The sequence below is a fragment of the Triticum dicoccoides genome, chromosome 4B (assembly GCF_002162155.2).
Source record: "Triticum dicoccoides isolate Atlit2015 ecotype Zavitan chromosome 4B, WEW_v2.0, whole genome shotgun sequence".
Lineage (NCBI taxonomy): Eukaryota > Viridiplantae > Streptophyta > Magnoliopsida > Poales > Poaceae > Triticum > Triticum dicoccoides.
Genome location: NC_041387.1, coordinates 576596268 through 576608892, shown reverse-complemented (window position 1 = coordinate 576608892; position 12625 = coordinate 576596268). Strand labels below are relative to the sequence as shown.

General features: G+C 43.7%; 2 protein-coding genes across 2 annotated transcripts; one reads left to right on the top strand and one right to left on the bottom strand.

Annotated features, from left to right (window-relative positions):
* Positions 1-3527: 3527 nt before the first annotated feature.
* LOC119293916 (protein SULFUR DEFICIENCY-INDUCED 2-like) lies at positions 3528-7158 on the top strand. The gene is made up of 2 exons (XM_037572241.1): positions 3528-3784; positions 6117-7158. Exons 1-2 carry the CDS (start codon positions 3668-3670, stop codon positions 6930-6932), a joined length of 933 nt encoding a protein of 310 aa, XP_037428138.1. The 5' UTR covers positions 3528-3667; the 3' UTR covers positions 6933-7158.
* Positions 7159-9224: 2066 nt separating this feature from the next.
* Positions 9225-11726, bottom strand: LOC119291521 (putative vesicle-associated membrane protein 726). Its single transcript, XM_037570294.1, has 5 exons — positions 11397-11726; positions 10322-10463; positions 10040-10160; positions 9879-9941; positions 9225-9782 (listed from the first exon to the last, which is right to left on the bottom strand). The coding sequence occupies exons 1-5, from the start codon at positions 11590-11592 to the stop codon at positions 9636-9638; spliced, it is 669 nt and encodes a 222-aa protein (XP_037426191.1). The 5' UTR covers positions 11593-11726; the 3' UTR covers positions 9225-9635.
* Between the last annotated feature and the right edge of the window lie 899 nt (positions 11727-12625).

The following is a 12625-nucleotide window of genomic DNA, read 5'->3' as shown; positions in this document are numbered from 1 at the left end:
GGGGGGGGGGGGACTGGGATAGGACCCCTCACGAATGATCGCCAGTTAACATTTTTGAAACCTTTTGAGCCATTTCCTAATAAGAATCCTTATCTCGTGAAATTTCTGCAACTTGCACGTAGAGCACATGGTCAATTTTACAGATTCATATTTTGTTCTCTGTTAGAGTTCCATAAGTTAGGATGTATTAGTTCTGCACTTTTTCTTAGTTTTGCGTTTTTAGAATTGTTTCAACTATCTAATCATGATTGAGCCTAAGTATGAAACAGATTCATAGTATCACTAATCCTAAGGATTTCTCTGCGGAGCATATCATAAGAAAAAAAATCTCCAGAAACCCCGATTACAACATAGCTTGAATATTGACGAAGTCACCACAAGTGTCTCCTATCGAGAGAAACGCCGCCTCCCACTGAGAGAATAAAACGCATTAATGAGACATCAAACCATCAAACCCAGGGTTTGATCTCTAGTGGATTGAGGGTACCACTGACCTCCTAACCACCTAATCATTGGTTGGTTCTTCATCGTCAATTATTTAGACAATACTTACTTGCAGTTTTTTTTTGATCAAGTGCCCTCCATTCTATTGTTTACTAGGCCCTCATGAGGTTGGCCAATGGACGGCCTGTTTTCCCGGCTCCATCGAGTTTGCCTCCAGGAAGAGGGGGGAGGGGGATTCTTCATGTCCTCGACATTGAAGAGGTCCATGTAATTCTTCAATCACCCCCTATACCCTATACCCCTCTCAAGGGCCAAGTATGCTTGAAATCATGGAGCTGTGGCTCGAAGTGGCCATTAAAATCAAAATCTATGTATGGCAACTGATCTGAGGTAAGCTACCAACTGGCGACCAAGTCCAAAAGCGCCATGGCCTCAGGGAGGGACAGATTATGCGCCATTCCTAATCAACCTAGGATTAGTATCAAAATTTTTGCAGTTTTATATGGGATACACTGAGCACCCTCGTCCTTCGCCAAAACTTCCATGCTCATTCAAGGTATTTTTGGGCAACAACAACCCCTCATTTGACTGGAGTTGGTCGTCATAATGTGGGCCCTCTGCAATATTAGGAACAAAGCTCTAACAGAGGGCATCTTTATTAGGCAACTGCTAACGTTTTTAAAAAAAATGTCATTGTCTATTTGCGACCGTTGAGCAGGAGGAAGGACATGGAATACTTGGACTGCCTCATTTACGGCATGGGAGCGGGAGTGAAGGCGCTTTGAGCAGGAGCAACAGAGCAATCCTCCTAGCCGTGGGACATTTTTGCAACCCCGTCCCATTCCCACAAATTGTATCATTCGTTTTATCTTTTTCTTTCATGATATGTTTGTCCCGTTGTAAGCCAACATCTCAGACTAATTTGTCACCTCTGGTTTGTTAAGCGCTTTGTTTATAAAGTCGGCTTATAAGCTTTCTTTCTCTAAAAAGTTTTATCGCTTGTCAGCTTGTGTTAGTAGCAGTACACCTTGCGTAATACTCCCTCCGTCCGAAAATACTTCTCATCAAAATGGATAAAAAAAGATGTATCTAGAATTAAAATACGTCTAGATACATCTTCTTTTATCCATTTTGATGACAAGTATTTCCGGACGGAGGAAGTATCTATACCTATTATTAAAGGGAATAGACATTCTTGGTTTGGTTTCACTTTGTTTCGTCCCGTTTTGAGTTTTTTTCTGAAAAGGTTACACACAACATTATTAGGTACACATGACACGTATAGCCATGATCACGTACTAGAAAAAAAAAGTACTAGGCACGTCCCTACGTCCGGACTCTAAAGCACCTATAGCCATGTTCACGTATACATATACTAGGAAAAAAAAAGATGTACTAACCACATCCGGACTCTAAACGTAAAAGGGAAAGTACAAACGTATGTATATAAGGAATAGCAAACCGAAGACAATTCAAAAAAAAAAGCGTAAGGCACATGATAACATTATATCTGTGCTACAATGGACGTCCTCTTGAATTGGCTGTTCACAAAGCCAACTATTTTGTAGTACAATACTCCCTTCGTTTCTAAATATAAGTTTTTTTTAGAGATTTCAATGCGGACCACATACGGATGTATATACACTTGTTTTAGAGTGTAGATTCACTCATTTTGCTCGATATGTGGTCCGCATTAAAATTTCTAAAGAGGACTTATATTTAGGACCGGAGGGAGTAGATGTGTAGCACATGTACCTCTACAACACAGAAGCGATCCTCCTAATTATCATGCAAGAATGCATTTAAGAAGTTGAATTTTGATTAAATCTAATCAGTCACCCAGGATAATATAACTCTCAATTTAGTAGTCTACTCTAGCGGCTTAGTGGTCGTTTATCATGATGTTCACAAATGTGTGGGTTGCAAGCATATAGACAAGGAGACGTCCTCGTTCAATGCACCAAATTCATGAGACTACCTTCCTTTCTTTCAACCTCTTGGCAAAATTATGTTTTTTTTTTCTCGTATTGCAGTGCTCAAACGTAGTCGACTTTTCATCCTGGTGCGTCTGAAGAAGTGATATCTCTTCGTCGTTGGCGTCACCGCGTCCACAATAAAGTTTAAGCATCCCAAGTGTAACATCGCTTGGCACGCTGCTAGCATACCGCCCCTTTTGTTTCATTATATAGTGCACATATTTTTTTCATAAGTCAACTTCATAATCTTTTATCAATTTTATAAGAAAACACATCTTCATTTTTTTTGTATTGCAGTTGTAGATTCAGAAACAATTTAAATAAAGATAAAATGTGAGTCAAGCCGACAATTTACAAAGAAAAAGTGAGCTTCCCTTACAAAGAAAAATATTGCTTGGCTGGTAATAACCATGCACTTGACACAATGAGGATATATACAATAATGCTATTTCAAGAGTGTCATGTAAGCTAAATACAGAAGTGGAGGAGACAGAAACATGAAGCCTTCTTTTAATTAAGAGATGATCTCTTAGCTGCAATATCCCTCACTACATATTTATATGTACTGTATCTTGTTATTAAAGATAACAATGAGATATAACCTCTAACATATCATCTTTTATTGTCATCTCTAGATTACGTGGCGGACTTAAGATAACATATCTATGTGTGTCCTGAAAGCTATACCTCATCCTATCCATATTAATTATCGCTCAAACGAATGTATCTAGCACTAAAATATATCTAAATACATCGTTAAAAACCATTTAGATACACAGCAAAAATATAACTTGAAGGGAGTAGTTTTGACGTGCAGATGCGCCATCCATAACCCAACCCGGTAAGTGCCACGTGTGCCGTCATGCTAAGGAGAAGGGGGCCCCGATTTTGTCCATCACCAGGCGCCAGCTACTGGGCGCTGTCGGATGAACATGCCCGACTAAGCAGGCTCCATCCAACGAGTCCACTGAACCATTCACTAGCGAACCTGGATGGATCCCCGTCCAGGTGCGTCGTTCGGTCGGCCAGATTCATCCGATCGGCCGTCTGGGCTATATATTACAGCGACAGCTCCCCCGCCAGCCTCGACACCGTGACTGACTCGGCCGTACGGTATCGATTCCCGCCGGAAAAGGAATCAGCGGCGAGCGCCATCGACGGAAGCAAATCATTGGGTATCTAGCCAGCTCCTTTAAGAGAGAAAAAAAAGGAGTTATCTTGCTAGCTACTTCCAGGCGGAGGTCGAGATGGTTCAGGCCGGATTGGCTCAGCCGGCGCCGAGCCCGGCTGCGGCCGGGGCGGTGCACGTCGCGCTCAAGATCCCCTCCGGCGGCGGGCCGTATGCACGGGCCAAGCACTACCAGGTAAACTCTAGCCCCGATCGAGTTGCTTCCTGCTGCTATGTAAAAGCATGTACAGTATGCATTTTCTGGGCGATGGGAGATGTGCATGGTGGCCTGCGGACCTGAAGGGTCGAGTCTATCTCACCTGGAGAACACTTGATTAATTGGCTGTTATGGAATTGAAATGCAAGTTAGTTAGAGTATCAAATTACTCGAACACACTAGTTGGTTAGATTTCATTCAATGTACCCCGTCTTAGTATACGATGGTGGCCACACTGCTTCGTTTAGCGTAGTTCAGAATCGTCACGCAAGAAGGTTTCTGCACCCATCATTTCATAGATAATACTCAGAGTAGCTCTTCCAGCATCTACCACAAGGTGGAGTGGCAAAGTATTTCAAGTAACAGTAGAACACCATAGTTTAATCCCCCGCAAAAAAAAAAAAGAACTCCATAGTTTAATATCCCCTTTGTCCAAAAAGGAAATAAAAAAAACATTTCTATCTTTTTTTTTCTTTTTTTATGAAAAGGCCAAAGGCCATATATCAAGTACAGTAGAATATACCCTTAAAAGGCACCCTTACACAAATAAAAGATACTTTTTCATTGTGCATCCATCGTCGCGTAGCCGTGAGCAAAGCTCGTTATCGTCTCTGGGCATCCGTCTTAGTAGAGCAAATTTGTTTAAACTCATGAGCTCGTAGAAGCACTGGCCTAGAAGTTGTTGATGTAGACCAAAAGATGCTGACGGCCACGATCTGCATAGCAAATTGCTGCACCGGAAAAGAAAACACCGGAGAGGGCCCGTAGAACACCACTGTTTCAGGTAGGCCATCGGGGACACAAATCTCACTCACTCCCCAACAAGGCCGAGATGGGCAACCTTCGTCGGTCGAAACTGGAGTTGGAGGATCAAGATGCACGACCATGTTGTCTGCTCCGTAGGGTAGTGCGACCGAGACAAACCCGCATGAGAAAAAACCAGACTAGGAGAACTAGATCATGGGACACACCATTCTCCAGACGCCTATCAGTGATACATGGAAGTACCACTTGAAACGAGGGCGAGATGTGGAGACCTTATTCCTTGCCGATGACGCTATATTGTCTCGCCACCCTGGATCGGACGTAAAACTTAACTTTATTTCTAACCCTACCACCACCGGACCGAAGCCCTAGGGTCACTAACTCCTCTCATCACCGGAGTGACAGATGGAGGGAGAGGACACCAGAAGTGGGTAGATCATCCACCGCCCCTGGTGGCCTAGGCCACAGGAGTGGGAGGAGAAGAAAACGATGCATACGTATAGAAAATGGTTCACACGTTGATTGTTACAAATAACATCATTTCTAAATGACCAAATAAACCAAACATAGATCAATGGACCCAATCATCCTCTTAAATCTGTGTAAACCAGTAGCTAGTCCTTGTATATACGAGAAACACTGCACACTATGAGGCGGAGCAATGGATCCAACAAAAAGCAATGGCATGTACAACGATGTTATCTTAGAAGTGCCTCGTAGAATAAATATTAAGGTGGAGGCAAGAGAAACCATAAGAAAAGGCATACCTTCTCTTAATTAAGAGATGAGTAAAAACATGTTCACCACATATTGGGATATCTAGTTATTAGAGAAAAGACTATGAAATAACTCGTTGTATAATAATTTATATCACCTTTTTTAAATTATATGACGAGATTTAAGATAAGATACCCTTTGTCTCATCAACCCCTGCACATGGTTTTCATAGGAAACACGAAGTACGACAACAAAGATGTTCTAGTACTCCTTCCGTAAGTGTCCTGGTTCGGAGAAAGTAACATTTAACTTTTTTTTGTGAAGAGTGGATTTTATTAACTCAAAATAAAGCATCAAGAGGATACAAACCGAATGAACACACATCTGGCCTCTACATAGTTAGGATGCACACAGCCAACAACAACAACACACACAAAACCGACAAATAGCAAAGTCATAAAAGACCAAAGCTATGCGTAGGCGTGGAAAAAAAAAACTAGTGACCAGTATCATCACTCTTCAAGCATGCGACTCTTTCATCAGATTATAAACTAACTACAAGGTTTCATGTAACAAGAAATAATTCCCTTCGTTCGTTTTTTTCCCGGAGCGGCTTCGTTCGGATTTAGAAGGCACATCTGTCTAAGTAAAAAAAGTTAAAAATCTATACTTATAACAAAATTCTATGACTGCAGGGTGTAACACTTGTACATGAGCTGAAAATGATGTAGATACAATGATACATCCTTTTAGATACATTCATATTTAGATAAATCTAAGATAACTAATTTGGAATGGAGGTAATATTTCTAATAAATTGGTTCATCAGCTTGTGGAGAAGGACTTGGACGTGTCGATCGCGTGGTTCTGGAAGGCGATCGAGACGGGGGACAAGGTGGACAGCGCGCTCAAGGACATGGCGGTGGTGATGAAGCAGCGCGGCTACCTGGACGACGCCGTGGACGCCATCCGGTCGCTGCGCCACCTCTGCCCGGGGAAGCAGTCGCAGGAGTCCCTGGACAACATCCTGCTCGACCTCTACAAGGCCAGCGGGCGCACCAAGGAGGAGATCGAGCTGCTCAAGCACAAGCTCCGGCGGATCTACCACGGCCAGGCCTTCCCCGCCGGCAAGGCCACCAAGCGCGCGCGCTCCCACGGCCGCAAGATCCACGTCTCCGTCCAGCAGGAGACGTCCCGGGTGCTGGGCAACCTCGCGTGGGCCTACATGCAGCAGCGCAACTTCATGGCGGCCGAGGCCGTGTACCGCAAGGCGCAGATGGTGGAGCCCGACGCCAACAAGGCCTGCAACCTCGCGCTGTGCCTCATGGAGCAAGGGCGGCTGGGGGACGCCGAGGGGGTGCTCGCCGATGTGGTCGCCGGCGCGTTCCGCGACGGGAGGGAGAGGGAGCACGGCGGCGGGAAGGTCGTGAGGAAGGCGGAGGAGCTGCTGGAGCGGATCAGGGCGGAGACTGGCGGCGGCGGCGAGAAGGAGGCCGGGGAGGAGGACGGCGCCGAGGCCGACGAGATGGCGGAGCTGCTGGACATGGTGGCCAGGCAGTGGGCCGCGCCGTACAGGAAGAGCCACCGGAGGCTGCCCGTGTTCGAGGAGATCACACCCTTCGGCAGGGAGCAGATGGCTTGCTAGCTTAGAGACCCATGAGAACTCAATAGAAGCTGTGAGTGTGCAGTAGCTTGATCAGAATAGTGTGAAACTCAACAGAAACTGTGTGTGTGTGCAGTAGCTTGATCTGAATAGCGTGAAGCGTACGTGTTCGTCACTGTGACACATGTTCTGTGTTGGTGCTCGTGTATGTAGATGTGTTGCATGTGCAGTGTACAAGATCTTTTTAGCAGTTTCATGTGTACAACAACTTTTGTGTGTATGTACTACAGTATAATACTACACCCTCTGTTCCCTAATATAAGACCTTTCAGTTTTTTCTTGATTCGTATGCAAGTAGACACATTATGTATGTTCACTTTTTTTTTGAGCTAATATGTTCACTCATTTTCGTATGTATGTATGTAGTCAATTTTTTGAAATAGCTAAAAAGGTCTTATATTAGGGGAACAAAGGGAGTAATATACTACCCCTTGTAAATGTAAGCATGAATATTTTATTTTGGTAAATTATTCTGTTATCCCGACCGATCTGATTCCGTCACACGCGTATAGTGCCTCCCGCGACTTCATTCTCTCGTAACTCTCTCTGTCTCACAATGTAAAACAGTTTTGAAAGCTAACACAACACTTTTTTTTTTCTTCTTTCTTGAAAAACGTCTTCTTTCTCCAACCATTCTCGTATGAGTTCCTCCTCACCATGGTTCCTCCCATGCATGGCCAGTGCCACTTATTGCGACCACCATGGACGGTGCTAGGCAGTGGCGAAGCTTCAAAGGAAAACCTGGGCGGGCCAACCCAAAGGAGAGAACTGCAGATGATGGGATGGCCGAGGCTCCAAAGCATGGTAAAGGAAGAAGTGTAAGAAACCTGGACGGGCCATGGCCCAGTTCTGCCCCAACTAAGCTCCTCCGCTGGTGCTAGGTGACTCTCCCTGGTCCTCTTTCCCGAATGCCTTCTTTCTCCGACCCCTCTTCTATGAGGGGTGATGAGTACCGAGGTTGGACTCATCAGATCTAGTGGTGCTCTGGCAAGCCGGATTTGTCACCGTCTTGAGCTCATGGTGAGATAAGGGAACCAAATAATGTGGACAGTGCAAGGTTAGTGATTTGCAATATTTCTAAGATGCATATGTTATTTGGACAAGTTACAAGGTCATGTACATTTTGCTGCAAACAACATGTTGCGATGATTCTAAGACCTGCTACAAAGGTTTTGATCATGTCACAAACTATTGTCATGTGCTACGAGTGTTGATTTACATGTTACATAGTTGTGGTTCTTCTCAGGGATATTGCAACAACCAATGGAGATTTATCGCATACACATAAAATAGTGCTACTTGCATGTGTTTCAAATGTTGTGATGCTTTCTTTACCTGATTTTGACATATTGCGAGTAAAATGCAGTGACAATGTTGCAAAATACAAAAAGATGACCATGGAGGTTTTATGCTGCAATGTTGGATGGCTCAAGATCATGATCTTAAGTCAGGTCAAACGACTTAGGACGAGCATGACTTGGATTCCTTACCACCCAATCGACCCATAGCATCGCCGATATTTTTTTGAACATACACCATATCGTGTACTCCCTCCGTCCGAAAAAGTTTGTCCCTCAAATGGATGTATCTAGTACCAAGTTAGTGCTAGATACATCCATTTGAGAAACAAGCTTGGGACAAGCTTTTTCGGACGGAGGGAGTACTATTCTGTCAAAAAAAGAGCGAAAAAAGCCATATAGATTATATTAGCTCAGAAATGACAAAAGATTTTTTAATCGAAAATTATATCTTGGAGTTAAAAAATCTAACTTTTTTTTACAAATACATATAGATGCTCCTTGGGCACCTGAAGATGTCTATGAAGAAATTATTTTATTTGTAGGTTGCACACAAAAACAAATGTGGATCTAGAATGGAGATACTATTTGCCACTCTGTATTATACAACCACCGTTTTTTAGCTCACAAACTGAAGCATTTATTAAGGAATTTTATAAATATGTAGAGCCCATCTACATGCAAACGTGGGTTAAATTTTCAAAAAATAAATAAATCTGAAACTTATAAATATGCCTTTTTAATTACTGTTGAAAATCCCAGACTCCATGGGGCCACCGCACTCCAGCGACAGTACACAGCCACCAAAGGTGGTGTCGACCTACGATTGCAGGGAATTGACAGTAATTTCCAGTTCAGTTTATGATGGACCGAGGAAATGTATGGACAAAGTTAAGATATTCTAAATTTCTAATACAGCCCCCTACAAAAAGGTAAGATGCTCTAAGCTAGTTCAAGAGCCATGATCACAGAAGCATGTTCAGGAAGATCAAACCTCTGTACGGAATTGCAGCAAAAGTACCTCATCTGGATTGCAACATTATACTAGTATTACAACAATGCAAAATAAATACTTGGGCATTGACTCTGTTATATATTGCGAGCCTTGGGACCTAGATATATATAACTAAATTAAAGAATGCGATCAGCGGAAACTATAATATCACTGACGGATTCTAGCACCACGACGCGGTTGATGGTGACGCACTCTCTATGTGGTTGTTTTCTCGGAAACAGCGCTCTCTACATATGTTGCAGCAGCATGCCCTTCAATTTCCCCCTTATTTCCTTTCCTGCGTTCTTCTCTTCGGCAATGCGACATCAAACTGAAGGCTATAGCAGTAGTTAAAACAGTGGGGTGAGATGAGCAGTGCACTCTCCAGTCACATCACCAGCATTTGAAGTCGCGGCAAACTGTCAAGATGATGCAGAGGATCAGCAAGACAATGATGCCAAAAGCGATGAGCTTTATCTTCATGTTCTCCCACCACATCTTCTGCCGTATCTTTGTTCCTTGCTTCTTGAAATCTTGTGCCTGCAGGCAGGCAAATATGACCAGATATGTCATGCACCGAGGATGGTGACAGAGGAAAGAAAAGATCGAATCGAGCTGAGTGTGAGTATATGATACCTGTGAGCGGAGATCCTCTGTCTTATCGACAAGCAGTTCGATTTTCTCACCACGATCTAGTACCTGGTGTACAGGTTGTAAGGAAAAAAGCAAACACGCCGAAGCTTCAGAAATGCGGCGATAGGGATCACTATCAGACTGAAAGTAGAATTGACATGCACCTTTTCGATGTTTTGCATCATCACTCCCTTCACCTCTGAAACCTGAGCCTTCACTTTTGCAAGCTTGTCAATTTCCTCAGGGTGCAGGTCACAGTACTTCATGTGTTCTTTAAGCTTAGGCCTGGAAAAAGACATCCACTGTAATAGTAACTCACACTGTTTATGTTTATTTATTTCTGAACCATGTATTGTAATGATTCGGTATTCACATTCCCCATTATATGATAAGATGAGACTTGCTGAAATTTCGAAATATGTGTGCACAGATATCACGGGAAGTACCCAAATTCTCGTTTGAGGCTATTGGGACCAGCAGTTTTGGCTTTTCCTCCGCTGTATTTCTTGGCGAAATCCTCCTTAACCCTCTCAATGAAGCCGATTGGAAGTTGCCGACCAGCAGACTCGGTAGCAACAACACAATATGCTGAAAATCAAATGCACAGTCACATAAAAAACTGACTGAATCTGCTTGACTCGTACATAAGTGTCCTACACTCACAATTTTATCTCTACTATTGAACAACAAAGCCGAAACAGAACGCAGTGAGTTATCAACAGAAAGATATACTTCTAAAGTATCAGAATACGATACACGTCATTCTGAAAAACTGATGTATGAGAATTTGGTGAAATTTCAATTTCTTGTGTGCGATTCCAATATAAATGGCTTCAAAGGGAACCCCGTACATTATGTCAAGGAAAAAAAGTGTCTAAAATTGTTAATGACACGGCACTGAAAAAAAATTAACACACGGCAGTGACCACCCTACCCATCACAACATTATCATGATAACCATGTCCTCAACCAAAAACATGAAAACCACATTTATCAAATCAGGCAAAGCAAGCAAGTCAGGTATCACATTTTCCATCATCATGCTATCCATAATTACATAACAAGAGTGAAAATCCATTCGGATCAAAGTACTCTCTCCGTCCCACAATGTAAGACTGTTTTGCAAAAATGGGACGGAGGGGGTACCAAACAAGAAAAGGAGGTCTCCTGCATTTATTGCTTTCCGCGAAAGAAATGCCTTGATGGTTCCAAATTATGTAGAGGCACACTTAGATTTGCCTAGATCTTGACAAAGCCAGTTCACATAGTAAGCATCAAGCCAACAAAGTTGTATTGATTCTCCACCCCCAATTCACCATGTCCATGAGAAATGTGAACATTGCTGAAGACATGTAACCTATTAAACCGAGAAGGTCAGCAATCAAGCCAATGCCAGATGGCCGGAGCAACCAGCGACCGAGAACACGTGAACGCACGCACGAATAATACGACGGCGATCAACGCAGGCTACGACTGGATGGGAAGACGACGGATCAGGTGGGTGGGGGTGGAGGGCATTACTGAATCCATCGTGGATGTGGTAGTTGAAGGTGTGGCCGTCGCAGTTGTAGCTGAGCCGGTTGTTGTTGGGCGGGAGCTTCTGGAGGCACTGCGCGGCCACGGAGGCGAAGTTGCCGGAGGCCTCGGCGTGGTCGGCCAGCACCGTGGTGCCGCGCCCCACGAAGCTGTAGACCAGCTTCTTCGGAGGAGGCCCCATCTCTCCGGCCGCCGGCGCCTGGACGGGAGAGGGGAGGGGCGGAGGAGGAGGATCGGGGTGGCGAGTGGTGGGAGAGCGCGCGGAGACGGTGGGAGCGGGAGCGTTAGGAGATCGGAACGGGTGGCGGGGAATTGTGGTCGTCCTGCTACAGAAGCTAAATTTAGATCTTGTGGTGCGTTTGCTGGTTTTATCTATTTTGCAAAGCAAATATGCTGAGTTTCTTTAGACCATACACATCCGCAGCAAGCCTCCTTGTTGCAGATCATTTTCACTTTCTTAACTTTTTTACTTACTTTAGTACTTCGACGGCTTGACATTGGTGCTTGCATTTTTCTGGATTCATTTCAGGCCTTTATGTGATATGCGTTCAGTGGAAGAAGACGTTTTTATACGAAGGTGTCTGTGGTGACTTTATCAATCTCAAGATAATGTGATGGCTCAACTCTCGAAGGTACTCATATTGGTAGAATGTGCGTTACCTATATTCATGGAGATGAATGTATGTGTGTATGTATGAGCGTCTGCTTTTGTACTGTGTTAAAAGAAAGCATGACTTTGAACCCGGCTTTCGTTGATATGAACAAGTTGGATGATTTTGTCCATATGGTCTTCATAGCTCTGGTTTCATGTGGCAATGGTTGTGGAACCCTCTCCCCTCCTTCAAAATCACTCATAGAGTGTCACGAACAATTTGTTATAGGTACTTAAAATTCACTTGTAGAGTGTTGCAAATAATTTGTGGTAGCTACGTTGATAATGGAGAGGAAATGTCGTGAAATCAGCAATGCTACAGTTCTAAAAACAAGCTTAAAATCCAATTATATGTTGCCATAATGAAAAGCATGACAAAAGACAAATGCTGGAGGGAGGAGACTAAGAGGAAATCTTTAGAGAATGTATGGCGTTTGGGTATATTTAAAGCGGACCCTCAAATCGCACACAACCGTCTAGACTGCACTAAGGACGTGTTTAGCCATCAAACACATATCTCTATCGGTCCACCGAGCGGTTCAGATGTATATTTTTCAACAAA

Excerpts from the sequence above, each read along its gene's own strand:
- LOC119293916 (XM_037572241.1), top strand. The coding sequence starts at position 3,668 with ATGGTTCAGGCCGGATTGGCTCAGCCGGCGCCGAGCCCGGCTGCGGCC. Across the intron at positions 3,785-6,116 it reads CACGGGCCAAGCACTACCAG|CTTGTGGAGAAGGACTTGGA; the intron begins GTAAACTCTAGC and ends TTGGTTCATCAG.
- LOC119291521 (XM_037570294.1), bottom strand. The coding sequence starts at position 11,592 with ATGGGGCCTCCTCCGAAGAAGCTGGTCTACAGCTTCGTGGGGCGCGGC. Across the intron at positions 10,161-10,321 it reads AGCCTCAAACGAGAATTTGG|GCCTAAGCTTAAAGAACACA; the intron begins GTACTTCCCGTG and ends GTCTTTTTCCAG. Across the intron at positions 9,942-10,039 it reads TGATGCAAAACATCGAAAAG|GTACTAGATCGTGGTGAGAA; the intron begins GTGCATGTCAAT and ends CCTGTACACCAG.